This window comes from Rhododendron vialii, chromosome 3a (assembly GCF_030253575.1).
Source record: "Rhododendron vialii isolate Sample 1 chromosome 3a, ASM3025357v1".
NCBI lineage: Eukaryota > Viridiplantae > Streptophyta > Magnoliopsida > Ericales > Ericaceae > Rhododendron > Rhododendron vialii.
Window position 1 is genome coordinate 11,992,858 of NC_080559.1, and position 13,993 is coordinate 12,006,850.

The 13,993-nt window shown below is 39.7% G+C and overlaps 1 protein-coding gene across 2 annotated transcripts; it reads right to left on the reverse strand.

Moving 5' to 3' along the window:
* Positions 1–5,431: 5,431 nt before the first annotated feature.
* Positions 5,432–9,282, reverse strand: LOC131321025 (probable splicing factor 3A subunit 1). Of its 2 annotated transcripts, none has more exons than XM_058352020.1 (3): positions 9,152–9,282; positions 6,205–8,504; positions 5,432–6,038 (listed from the first exon to the last, which is right to left on the reverse strand). In XM_058352020.1, exons 2-3 carry the CDS (start codon positions 8,365–8,367, stop codon positions 5,769–5,771), a joined length of 2,433 nt encoding a protein of 810 aa, XP_058208003.1. In that variant the 5' UTR covers positions 8,368–8,504; positions 9,152–9,282; the 3' UTR covers positions 5,432–5,768. The 2 variants fall into 2 exon arrangements, with proteins under 2 accessions (XP_058208003.1, XP_058208004.1); XM_058352021.1 differs by lacking the exon at positions 9,152–9,282 and adding an exon at positions 8,865–8,975.
* Between the last annotated feature and the right edge of the window lie 4,711 nt (positions 9,283–13,993).

Sequence of the window (13,993 nt, forward strand, 5' to 3'; positions counted from 1 at the left end):
CCGGTTCTCTCGGGCGTATCTCGGTCAATTTCCTCGCGAAGGGTGCCCCGAGGCCCGGAGTTACTTGCCTCGGTCGCAGTCTCTCCGCTCCCCTCTCCCCTCGTCCTCGTCCTCTCCCTCTGCCTCGTCCTCGCCCTGCCCTCGGGACCCCCTGCTGCCTCAGTTTCTTCTTTAAGAAACTTGTGTAAGTTGGGACGTACCCGAGCAGCTCTGGCGCGTACCGACTTGTGATGGGAATGGCGTAGGCCGCTGTGATCCGGGCCCGGATAGTTCTTTCCCAAAGCTCCTGAATGATGCCCTCGGCTGCAAGGCAATACCAAAACAAGGGATCAGTATAAGTATGCAGGGCATAACAAAAACATGCAAAGCATCTACCGAAGGGTAATTTCTACCAACCAGGAGCTCCGGTCCCATACTGCACTCTGGTAACGGTATCCGCATTCTCCCCGGGCCTGAACATAAAATTCCCGGTTATCGAGACGTAAATGTTCGCCCACTCCTCGGAGTCGGGGAGACGGTCAACAAGGAACGTGTCATATCCCGTCCTGCAAGAGAGGTAGTACCGGTTGCTCTCTCGGTTGACTCCCACGAGGTATACGCCAAAGAGTTCCTCGACCCCAAAGGTCAAGTTGAACTGCCTCCTTAGCTCGATGACGCTTGTGATAATTCGGTAAGAGTTTATCGTGAGCTGGGAGGAGGTAAGAGAGAGGGTCCGGAGTACCCGTCGGACGAATTGATGAAGAGGGAATCTAACCCCTCCTTCAGTGATTGCCATCAAGGGAAAAATCAATTCCCCTGGTCGGTGAGGAATGGTCTTGGGGTTGTTATCGGGAAGCAGCCGAACCTCTACGTCCGGAGGGATGCTGTAAATCCTTTTGAACTTGGCGTAGGCAGCCGGGGTCTCGTTGAAGTATTGATTCAGATAGGGACACAGCCTCATCGGCCTCCTTCGTCCCCGAACCTCCTCGGGGGCATCGGCGAATGGACCCGTTCCGTGATCCGATGTACTAGGGATCTCCATCTCCCAAGGGACAAAGGCTGTGATGGGACGTGAAGCTCTAAGAGGGTCTGAAGGTTTAATAGCGTCCAAAGGAATTCGGTAAAAAGCCTGAGCACGAACTTCCTCAAAGATCTCCTCAAGATTAGCAGAAGATGAGCTACTGGAACTGTTCGAGGAGACTTCAATTACCATTCGCCCTTACCTAGCAAAGAAAGAATGTGCAAAGGCCTGTTAGCTATATGCCCAGGGAAAAGCAACATGACCTAGCATATGGGACGGAATGGTCGTCACTCCTCGGTAGATTCCCGGGGACCCTCCTCCGAGAAGGGTCTCCGAGGCCAGTGGTTATTCCTATGATCTCGGGTCGAAGATCGACCTCGGGATGAATATAGCCCTCGGGTTGAATTTAGACCTCGGGAGAGTCAAGAACAAAGCATTGGAGACGCCCAGCGCCGCCGTAAGCCAGACAGCAGCGAACGGCGGCATAGCCACGATGCGTAACAGTGCGGATTAAAGAAAAAGAACTTGAAGAAAACGATCAAAACATGAAAGCTAGCGACTAAAGATCATCATACCTGGGTTTCGTGTCAAGATCCACGTCCAAAACACTTGAAGTCTTGATCAAGAAGCAGAGCGCAGCGGCGGCGGCGATTCGTCTTCGAAGCACAGAGGAAATGGCCGATCTGTCTTCGTCTTCCCTATTTATAGTGAGAGGGTCGAAGAGTTGCGTGGGAAACGAGGCATCGTGCTCAGAGCCGTTGGATCTCTGACACGCGTCCTCATTGGACGGTTGGCATCAAGGGCTCTGCACCAAGGTCAGAACGCTGAAGAGTCAGGCCATTGGCATACTGACACGTGTTCCTGAGGAAGGTGTTTCGTACCAATCAGCTGACACGTGCCGGGACAGCTATCAAACTCCTTAGAGGCCGGGAATTATCGACACGTGGCCCCGGCGGCTAGGGTTAACTGTTTGTCGCCTCCCAAAGTCGCTCGGTAACAGGAGTGGGCAAGATTCTTGTACGGGGGGTTCATGAGGATATCAACTCCCTAGAGCCAAGATGTGGGACTCTAGAGAGTTGAGGGGCTATTGTAGCGGCCTCGGTTACCGAGACGGTAACCTGGCCATGTATTCCGAACCAATGTCCCCTTGGAGGCGCGGTCATCAAGACGGCGGAGGCTAAAAGTCTTGCCATACGGTTCGGTTTGAGGCTCGGTTAATGATGACGAGGTATGCTATCGCTTTGGTGCTCCCTAGCGGCTTCCCAGGAGAAGTTACGCCAAGGGGGGTCCATGAGGATTACGTGGCGGATGTAATCATGAGAATCAGGCTTGGCCATGTGCTCCGTAACCGCTTTGTCCCCCGTCACGTTCGACGTCACCTGGGGCGGTTACCTGAGCGTCTTCTCCACGCGTTGGCTTGGAGGATAAGTAAACCTAGGTCTATAAATACATGGGGATGCTCATGAAGAGAGGTATGCAATCCTACCCCAAAACCCTAGACCTGCATTCTTTCCCTGAAATCTAACTTGATCATTGGAGGGTCACTGGGCTGAACCCAGCCCTAGTGACTTATTGCAGGTCTGGTGGCCGGAGGCAGAACAACGGAGGAAAGCACCTAACCAGCACCACAATCTAGATCCCAATAAATCGAACCCCTACTGCCCAGATCCAATTCCATAAATCTGGCGAACCATCTCACATCCATGGAGGTGAAAGCGTAAAAGGAGAAGAGAAGAGCATGGAAGGAAAGAGATGGGGGAAGCGAACTAGGAGGAGGGGAAAATCGGAGAGGGGAGCCGCTGAGAGAAAAGAAAAAAAAAAAAAAGAAGGATTGCTTTCTCTAGAGAGAGAAGCTCTCGCGTTCCTCCTATGCTTCTCGATAGTAGAATTACTCTCTTTTATTGAGCGAAGAGAACATCAAATATAAATAATGAGAACAAAATTAACAGTAGGAACCCAAATTTGCAATAAAAGAAAGGAACATAGAGCCGAGATAAATTAGAACCTGAAACTTCCAACCATTGATCGATCTGCTTTTTCGCATGGAAGAGTTAGAATGGTGTGAAATCCCACATCGGCTACATATCTAAATGTTTAGTGTCATATAAGCTAATGCCTTATAACTTTAGAGCCATGTGATTCGGTCGTGTATTTATAAGTTATAATTTTTTAGTCACGTGATTAGGTCATGAATTAATAGGTTGGCCGGTGGTGTCACAAATCAAAACCTTCATAATAATCAATCGTCTAATCCGATCATTGCTTTTTGCATGGAAGAGCTATAATTATACAACAGTACTTGGGTTGTTCTTTTAAATAAGCTACTTGATTTATTTTTTTGTTCTTATTCAATTTTTTTCCGCATTTGTTAGTTTTTCGTCAATTTTTTGGAGATTATTACTTCATCATGACGAGAGAAATCTAAAAAGTAAAAAATTACCATCAAAACCTTCTTTTTTGAATAAAGACAAAATTAAGCCAATAAGCCAATTTTTTCGTCTTTATTCAAAACAAATTGGATTTCAATCGTAGTTTTTTTACTTTTTAGATTCCTCTATATATGAAGAAGCAATAATCCCCCAAAAATTGACAAAAAACTAACAAATGTAAAAAAAAAAAATTGAATAAGAACAAAAAAATAAGCCAAATGGCTTATTTAGAATTACAACCTATTAGGCTTCCGGTTGTACCCCAGGTCACATTAAGCTAGAATCCCAAGGCTTAGGCTGTCTCAACTTCTGGGAGAGCATTATATCAGAGATTCATAAGGTTGAATCTGAGGAAACCCAACCAAAAAGACGGGACAGAATCTTATCAAAACCAGTTTTCATTCTCAAATTTGAGTGGTAAGAGAGGAAGTGAAAATTTAATCCCTTTTCGTGTCTCCAAACACCAGGACCGAATCTCAGTAAAAACTGCACTATACCCATGATAATGATTCGTGAACTTTTCATGAAAAAAGATCATGACCTGGTAATCCCGGTCAATGGGCCGACAGGCAACCTTTTCCTGGCGTGGCGGTTAAACTGCCCCATTGTTGACTGAAGGTCATGGGTTCACTCTAGGAAACCGCCACTCTGCTTGCACTTGCAAGGGTAAAACTGCGTACATCAACCCTTTCCCAGACCTTGCACGTGCATGAGCTTCGTACGCTGGGTACACCCTATGCCCTCAAGATAAGATGAAGATTTTCCTACTTCCATGATTTTGGTCATCCCTATCTATCAAATCAGAACTGATGATGAACCAGTGTTCATCAACCACCATACGTGAACAAAACAGAATACGAGATAAGAGCCTTTGCCCAGAAAGGGTTCAAACAATTCACTGGATCGCCCCTACCCAGGAGTAGGACTCGTTCACCTACCGGTAGGCGAAAGTTCCTACCGGTAGAAATTGGAAACAGAGAGGCCAACGATTTTCATGAAAAAATTGGAAACAGAGAGGCCAACGATTTTCATGATCCTTCCTACAATTTCCAAATGCATAGCCCAAAAATTACCTCTATTCAAGACGAACAAAATAGAAAAAAAAATTGACTGAAAGCTGAGAAAAAACCATAAACACAAAAAGATCCACAAAAGTTAATGCATAAACCAGTTAGGTATGCTGTGTGTCAACAAGAGGAACAATATTGATGCATTGACTAGAGAAACAGCAAATCCATTAATCTAAAATCCTAAAAAGTGGATAAACAACACAAATTGGCAAATTCTCTCATGTCTTCCCCAAAGCACAATGAGCCCCGGCTATACTGCAAAAGAATGGCAGGTCTTAAGAACTGCCATTCAAGATCCCAAAGGTTGAGAAAAAACCATAAACCCAAAAAGCTCCCCAAAGGTTTATTGTGATACATACAGAAACCAGATGGGTATGCCGTGTATCAACAACTAGAGGAACAATATTGATGCAGTGACTAGAGCAGCAAATCAAGTAATCTAAAATACTAAAAAGTGGATAAACAAAACAAATCGACAAAGTCTCTCTGTGTCTTCCCCAAAGCGCAATGAGCCCCCGCAATACTGCAAAAGAATGGCTGGTCTTAAGAACTGCCATTGAAGATTACTACATGCCAGAGAATAAAACAGACAGCAGAGGCAACAGAAAACAATCCTACCTGCCACTGACATTAACACATAGCATGGGACCTTCCCACAAACCAACCAAACAAGGAGCCCTGCGGTACTGAGAAAAGAACAGCATCATCAGAGACAATAATCACATTAACACTCCCTAACAAGGTCACTAAGAAAGTAACGTCTGCCAAATGAAAATCTAATCAGCAGGGCATAACCCCATGGTGCTTCATCTCCGGCTTAAAGTATCCCTACAAAACAAACTCTGAATTTCAGAATTACCACCATTGCACACATCAATATTAAGTATACCAAGTTTTCATAGAACAACATGAAACAAACAAACAGAAACAGATGATGTCTCTTGACAAGAAGATTTAATGATTAACAAAGTAGATAATAAGGGGGAGCCAGTCTGAACAGTTCCGATTAGTAACAAGGAACTAGTTCACTTCAGTTTACCCTTAAGAGACGATCTCCAACATGCCACATCTGTAGTAAATGTCAAACCATCAGCTTAAAAGACAATGATAGTTCAGTTCAAAGATAATGTCACAATACCAAAAATAAATCTCCAACAAAACATTTAGGAAGGTTGCATCAAGGTGTCCCACAACTCATGTGAAGAATTTCCCACAGTAACAAGAGAGATTCATGTTGCAAACTTTAAAGATCTGTCAAAGGCAAACCATTCATCTCTTCCGACCACCACGTTCTCTTAGAGAAAGAGCAAGTGTTTCTCCTTCTGCAACATTGTAATAAGCAAGCGACAAATTGTCCTTAAGAAAACCAGCTTTTCCACTCAGCTTCTGCTTGTTTGAAGGAAGCTGGACCTCTCCTGCAATTTTCTCTTTCAGACTGCCAACAGTTTCAGATAGGGATTGCACTGTAATCTCCAGTACTTGCCCTTTGAGATTTCCTTCATCCACATTTGGCACAGAAACAGTGATGCGAACAGGTCCCTGCAGTAAAAACAAAAAGTGCACGACCACGATCAGGAATAGAAACCCATTATATTCAAAAAAATGCAGTTATCAGAAAAAGAATAGTTCAAATGACGATCTATTCGGTAGGAAAAAAAAAGAGCAACCAATGACCAATAAAGACAAATGCAGAGATGCTAAATACCGGATGTTGAGCGAGAAACTGGTCTTCAGGAATAAGCACGGAATCGTCAAGCCTCTGCTTTTTTGGCTCTGGTTCTTCTGGAAGTGGTGGAGGAGCTTCCTCGGGCAGTGGTGGAGGTGGTGGCTGAACCATATGCATGCCAGGTTGCGGCACCGTAAGGGGAACATAAGGCCGAGGAGCTGACAGAGGTGTATATCCAGGTGGAGGCGGCACAGGAATACTTGGCGGATTAACAGAAATTGTTGGTGGCATCGGGGGTTGCCTATTCACCAAAAACTGTTGTTGCCCAGAAATTAACTGCATTGGAGGTGGCGGTGGTGGCCGAGCTGACGGGATCATATTAACTGGTGGTGGCCTGGGTAGAGGCTGTTGCATGAGCATCGCACCACTATTAGTAGTTGAATACTGGACATTTGGAGGTACACGAGGAAGATTCAAGGCTAATCCTACTGGCGGAGGAAGTGGCCTAATTGATGGCACGCCAGGTCTAAGAGGGGGTGGCGCTGTGGGACCCGGAAGATTCCTCAACTCATTGTTCGCAGGGTCATTTTGGTCCTCTCCATTGGGATTCTGTGACATGGCTTGAGTTGCAGTGCGCCCAATGCTCCCACTGTGACCATCCCATATGACTTGCTTCGGTTGCTCATCCTTTTTCTTCTCAATCTCCGCCTTGACAGCATTAGAAACTTCTTCCTCCGTAGTCCCAAAAATATCGGGACGCGTTCGGGCGAGTCCCATGATGTTTTTGGAAATTTCGTCATCTTGAGCAAGGGTAGTCTCCCGAAGCTTAGCAAACATCCTCTCTTTCTGCTCCTTGTACTTAGGGTCAATAAGGGAAATCCTCATATGCTCTGACATCTCAATAATGGGTATTAGCTCGCCGGTGATTGGTGACACAACATATTTTGTCGGATCTCTTTCTGAGGCAATCCTTTCCTCAGGCCTCTTCCAGTTCTTCACGATTCTCATAGGTTGTTCCTGTTCTTCCAAAGGAAGCATTTTCATCTCATTCTTCTTCTCTTCACCGTTTTCTTCAATACTAGCCGCCCTCATTCCTTCTTCAACAAGCTTCACCTCTTCTTCATCCATCTCCATTTCCACCACCTTTCCTGGCTCAACATTATCTTCTTCTTCTGCCATAGCTGAAACTTTGCTCCTCCTTATAACCTCTTCAATCGTCATTGGGGCAGGCAACTCCTCATCTTCATCATCCGCAAAATCTATAGTCTCAACCACAACAAAATCATGCCAATCGATCATGGCCATCTGCAAACGTTCCTGCTCAATCTCATCTTCAGCTTTCTGCCTTGCTTGCTCTTGCGACCTCTCCCACTCCAACCGGTGCAAGCAACGTTCAAGCACAGTAGTCATATCCGTAACACTCTTCCTCAACTTCTCAGTCAATCGACTCAATCCATCTGGGGGCATCAATACTTTTGAATATGCATCAGCAAGAGAGGTGAAAAACATGAACATACTGTGGGTTGGCTTCAAGAATTGGAATTGTTGGTGGTTCATTTCTCTGCTGGTGAGTCCGGCTAAGAAAGACTTCCCGTTGCGAGCCACGAATTGCGCAGTCAATTTAATAATATCTAATTCCTCTCCTGTAATCCCCTCGGGAAGCCTAACAGTGTACAGCTCAGCCTCTGGGGACTCAAGAACTTTGCGCACGGGTCTAAATTGGGCTGAGGGGTCAGGTTTAGTGATTGTCTCGTCACCCTCAGTAACAGCAGCAGAAGGGATGGACTCCGGCAAAGATGGATCAGCAGGATCAGAAGAAGGCTGGTTTTGATTTTGAGCACGAAATTCAGATAGACGGTGCTGGTAGTAAGCGTGGTAAGGATCAGAGGCATTCAAGAAATTAAACTTAGCATTGCCAGTATTGTTTGCAATGATCCTTTTCTCAAACTCAGGTCCATTCTTTGAAACAAACTGTGCAGTTTTATCAACAATGTTCCTAATGTCTGGTGGAGGATGTATAATTCCGATCGTTCTAGTATGGGTTGCAACCGATGCGGGAACAGAATCGACGTTATTCTGATCCTCGGTCTCAATTTTCATCTCATCATCAGAGTGTTCCGAAACTTGGGAAGCGGGAAGAGGGCCGAGATTGCCATCAGTTGGTGGCGCCGGAAGAGGTAATATCGGCAGCGTTCCCAGCATTTTCTCTCTCTCTTGAAGTAGCGAGAATAAGGGATTGAAACTAATAATCTCACCCCAACTCAACTTTCAGTTTCATGTAACAAATTACCGAAAATTACAAGCTAATAAGGACTTTGACCCAGAAGAACTTCACACCCCTGCAAGACAGCATAAAAAAATTTCAGTCAAAGCAAATTTCAAATCAATACGAATAACAGAAACGTGAATCGTTGAACTCGAGCTCTAGATTTATCTTTCGAGTAAAGAAGCACTGCATGAAGAGGGACACAAATATACCCTACATCGTTCTTTAAGCATCTTTTCTAAGTGTTCTAAAACCCGGTCTAGGCAGCCGACTAGTTGGTGGCGCTAGGCGCCCCTCCACAGCCTTACTACCGCCTAGTGACTTTTAGAACCGAACAGTTGATTAGGGTTTCAACAAAACGTACTTTTGAGAACTAGATTCCAATACAGCACAGAAACAGGAAAAAAGAAGAAAACGGAATTAAAAAATATACCTCAAGGCTAGGTAAGGAAATTAGGGTTTTCTGCAGTATGAGAGCAATTCTAGCAATTAGATGAATCTGAAGATATTATTGTAAGGGACATACGTGAATAATTTCACGCGATTCTTGATAGATGTATGCAGTAGATCCTAATAGAAATATATCTCCAAAGTTCCAAACAGCAAAAATAATCGTCCAGGGATGCGTTTAAGCATCCGAATTGACCATTAAAAGCAGTAGAGCAGTAGAGAGAGAGAGAGAGAGAGAGAGAGAGAGAGAGAGAGAGAGAGAAGGGCTACCTGTTCAATTTACGTTGAATTGGGGTGTTGCTGAGTACGGAGAAAACCCTAGAGAAGATAGCCGATTGCGTAGAAATTGGATATATACGTTCATCACATAATTATATTTGGCAAGTTTTCACCGACCTCCCTTGAGGTTTCGTACAAATGCAAGAACCTCCCTTGAGGTTCTAGTAATTACACCGGCCTTACTTTATAGTAGTAAAATATTGTCCAGTTCTCCCATTCCGTTAGCTCGACACTAACGCCGTTAAATTTTGTTTCTAAATGACTTAAATGCCCTTCCTTATTTGGTCAGCTATGAAAGCAAGTCTTTTTCTTTTTTATATTTTAAATTGAGTTTTAGAAACTAAAATACAATTTAACTATAATTGCTCGCACATTATATATTTTTAATAATTATCTATTTATTACAGTAACTATAACAATTTTTTACTTTTTAGGTTTCTCTTGTCGAACTGAACGAATAATTCACACAAAATTGATGCAAAACTAATTAATGTGATTTTTTTAATAAGGATAAAAATTAATCTAACTCAATTTTTTTAGCCAAAACATCACTTACTCTCTTGGACGTGTGCTTGTTTTTATTTGATTGGAGGGTTGCGTGATGAAAAGCTTCAAAGACATTAATTTGTTATTGTTAATCAATTATGAAAATCTAACCACTGTGTATGTAGAACCTGACCAAAATCAAAATTTCAAGACTGGTCTAATTTTGGTTAGGTTCTAGTTCTATCCTATTTGCATGATTTTAACTTAAATTATGAACTCGTAAAAAATCCATAAATTTTGGCACAAAACAACCCATAATAATAATTATGAGAATTTCACCACAAAAGCGTTCTTAATAGCATCTCCAACGGAGATAGTAAAACCAAAATCGGAACCAAAACCAAACTACATTTGACGAGCCCCATCTATTAGCAAAACACTCTCCAACGGAGAAAGCAAACTTGCTACACTATTCTGGTGTAGATCTCTCTCTTCAACTTTCAAAAGAGATAAAGCACTTTTCAAACTGTCAACTCTTCAAAATTAATGCTTATTATTGGTGAATTATTAATTTCTTAGGCAAAGAGTATTGTGTTCCATTAACGATAATAAGAACTTATTTTTAAAATTGAAGGAGATGTATTTTTGTGAGAGAATGATCTATCTCGTAAAACAAAAAATAAGTACTTAAAAAACAACCTTGGCAGAACGGGGGCCAAAAGTGGGTGTTTTAAAGTCTAAAAAAATGATAGAAAAAAAAAATTAATAATAGTCCCTTGGAGTGCATAACTCTCCAATTTGCCACATAAGTCATAAAAATACATATTTGATGTAAAATTTTGCCTATTTCCTTGGAGATGCTCTAATGATCAACAATCAAATTTTATGAAAAGTAATTATGGAAATTTCTAGCGAAAGTGTTATTTACTCTAAATAAATATAGAATTACAACTTGTTATAAAATTAACTTACCAAACAAAGTTTATGATAGTATTTTATACATGTATGAATCTATTATTTAATTAAGCGGCTCAGTTGGATCCTAACCGTGATTTCTATGGGTATCCACAATGCTATAATAAAAAAATGAATAATCAAAAGTTGTCACATCAGTTTTTGATTATCCTCTTAAGAGATTAAGATTAGCAATGTAGAGATCCATAATGACATAATCAAAATTGAATAACCAAAAGTTGCCACATCACCTTTTTAAATTACAAAAAAACTAATAACTATGAACATTGAAATAGTTTTTTCTAAAAATAATTTTGAGACTTATAAAAACTATTTATTAGAAATAGAAAATAATTTTTAAACTTTTTTAAAAAAATAAAAATAGTTTTTGTGTAGCTACGGGTTTTGAAAAAATAAATTTTTATATAAGAAAAGGTTTTGAGAAAAAAATTTCTTATACAAAACAAAATTTTAAAAAATGAACAATTTTTTTTATTTTTAAAAACAGTTAAAATTTTTTTTTTAGGGGGAAACAATTTAAATTAAAAAACAATTTTAAATAATTTTTTTTTTAAAACATTGTTGAAAAAGAAAAAGAAAGAGGGGGGAAAAGGGAAGAGATATAACTCTCTCTTTTTTGTAATGATGTGTGTATTTGATTGAGAATGTGAGGTTAATTGAATTTGGTTATTGACAAAATATTGTTAGTTTTGGTTATTCAAAGTCTAAAATTTGATTATTTATAAGAAGATTGCTAAGTTTGATGATAGCATTACGAGTCATATTTTACACAAATATTATTAACTTTAAAAAACTAGCACTTTTGATTATGCCATTGTGGATACTCTAAGTCTATAATCAATAATAGAACCCAAAACTATCAATTCTTATCTTTTTAAAACCTTAACCAAAACATTGAACCGGATAACCTAAACAAATACTAGTATATTAAATTGGTTAAGTTGTTATTTCGGGTTTAGAGCATCCCATTGTAATAAGCAAATGAGCGTGGATAAGTAAATTAAACAACAATGCTAAAAAAACAACCCACGTTGTAATAATCAAAGTTACAAGTCTTTTAGCAAATAACTGAATTCCACCCATTTTCATAACCAAACTTCTTTTAAATAATAATCAAAACTCAATAACCAAACTCAATAACTAAACTCAAAACTCAAAAACACCCCAACATTGGAATCGTCTCATCAAAACGAATAATTCGGTGTAGTTGGGTGCGTGATTGGAACTCGTTTGCGATTAGACAAATGTACATTGTGTATTGTGGGATTTTTTTGGTTAGGGATGCAAAAATAAAAAAAAATGTATAGATAAAAATTGTTAAGTTTGATTATAAACTAAATAAATAATTAAATATTAATGTGACATATTTGATTATAACCATTGCGATGCTCTTATGGAACCCCCTAGTTTAAGGAGACCTTCAACCAACAGCAGGGTAATTTAATGGGCTATCTAGTACGGTGGAAGTGGACGGTACAACGTTGGGTTTTCAATTTTATCTAGGTTGTAAGAGGAAGAAAAATTGGCCAAGACATTTCATTCATTATCCAATTTTTTACAAGATAGAAACATTAGATAGATTTAATTCATTGTGCGCACAAATATATACATAGGTATTATAAATTTCGGGACGGTTCAAGGGACACCCAAAAAAAACTTAAAAAAACACCCCAAATTTCAAACTCATAGTTCCCGATCAAATTTTTATGATCTAAACCGTTCACTGTATGCAGAATGTGATTTTAAAAGTGCCCACGCGAAATTAACAAAAAAAAAGATCGGGAAAGGCTTGATTTGAGCAGTTTTTATTTGAACCATTCAATAAAAAACTGTTTGAAACTGTTCGGATCAAGTCCTTCCCGGTCATTTTTTTTGCTGATTTCTCACGAGTACCTTTAAAATCACGTTTTGATCGCATTGAGTGGCTTGGATCATCAAAATTTGATCGGGAACTATGAGGTATTTTTTTGGGTGTTCCCGGAACCGCTCCGTATAAATTTACATGTATTTATGTGCGCGTGTGCATATATATATGCCTATCTTCTTTAAAAAAATATGGCTAATTTTGGTCATTTAGTTGACCTAATAATTACTATCTTGTCTTATTATAGTTACAAAGTAACCTAACACAAACCATAGGACAATGAAGTTAATGAACTGCCAAGTTAGCACAGCTGGTAAAGTTCATGTCCCCCCTTCATAGTGGTCTAGGTTCGAGCCCCACAAGAGTGAGGTTTGGGATTTCAAGACTATGGATAATCTATGAGTCCCTTGTTGACTAACATTTCACTGACCCTTGCTAGCTATACAATATTGGCAAAAACAAATTTATTTAAAATTCTTGCATATACATGAAATTATACAAGTAAAAATATTACGCATTTACACTCATTTAATCAAGTGACAAAATGAATACATTTTCAGCGCTGTCATAGTAAATCAACAATAATCAAATTAAGATAGCAAAAAATGTCTTAAGCACACAAGTCTAAAAGTCGATTACATTACTTGTTTATGGTTTTTACTTTTTACCTAAAATAATTAAAAAAGCATCACAATTATGACATTAGTTTTAATATAGATTGCATACTTCTCCTAAAAGACTAATAACACAATAGGTTTAACATTTTGTTCAATTTGAATTCAGTTATGTTACTTGCACATACATTTTTACACATATCTTGCACATACATTTTTATGGGGCCCACCTTGCGTCCCACTAATATGATCTGAACCGCTCATTATTTTTAAAATAATGTTTTAAGAGTTTCTGTAAAAAATCAACTTGATGAGATATCGGTAAGAGCTTTTTCAGAAATCGCAAGGCGAATCAGACGTGTCTTGAGATTTATTGATTTGAATTGTGTCATTAAGTTTAACGAGTTACAAGGGTGATCAAACAATTATCCGCGTCATTCTCAAGCAACCCATATTAGTTTCGTTTAAATTTTTATATTGTCGAATTGTGTCATATTTGGGTTTGTGCCAAAAAATAGTCAATCTGCGGCCTTTGACTTAATGTTTGTTTCACATCATGTAAATAAAATTGTGTCCAAAATTCTCACCCCTACCAACATATAGAAGCTCTGCCTCTGTTGATTGATGATTAAAAAGAAGAAAAAACGCATGCCTCTTTTGGCCAACAATAATATTCCTCTCTGTCCGAATTTAATAGTCTTTCGTTTAATTCTAACCGGATAAAAAATGAGTTATATCTTTAAATTGATAATAAATTTTATTTAATAGATCTTAATTAGTTTTATAAGTTATAAAATATAATCAATTCAAAAATGACATGAAAAAGACTGTTAAATCATGAGGGAGGGAATAGTAATAATAAAAAAAACACTCTTATTTTTGCGCTCTCTCTCT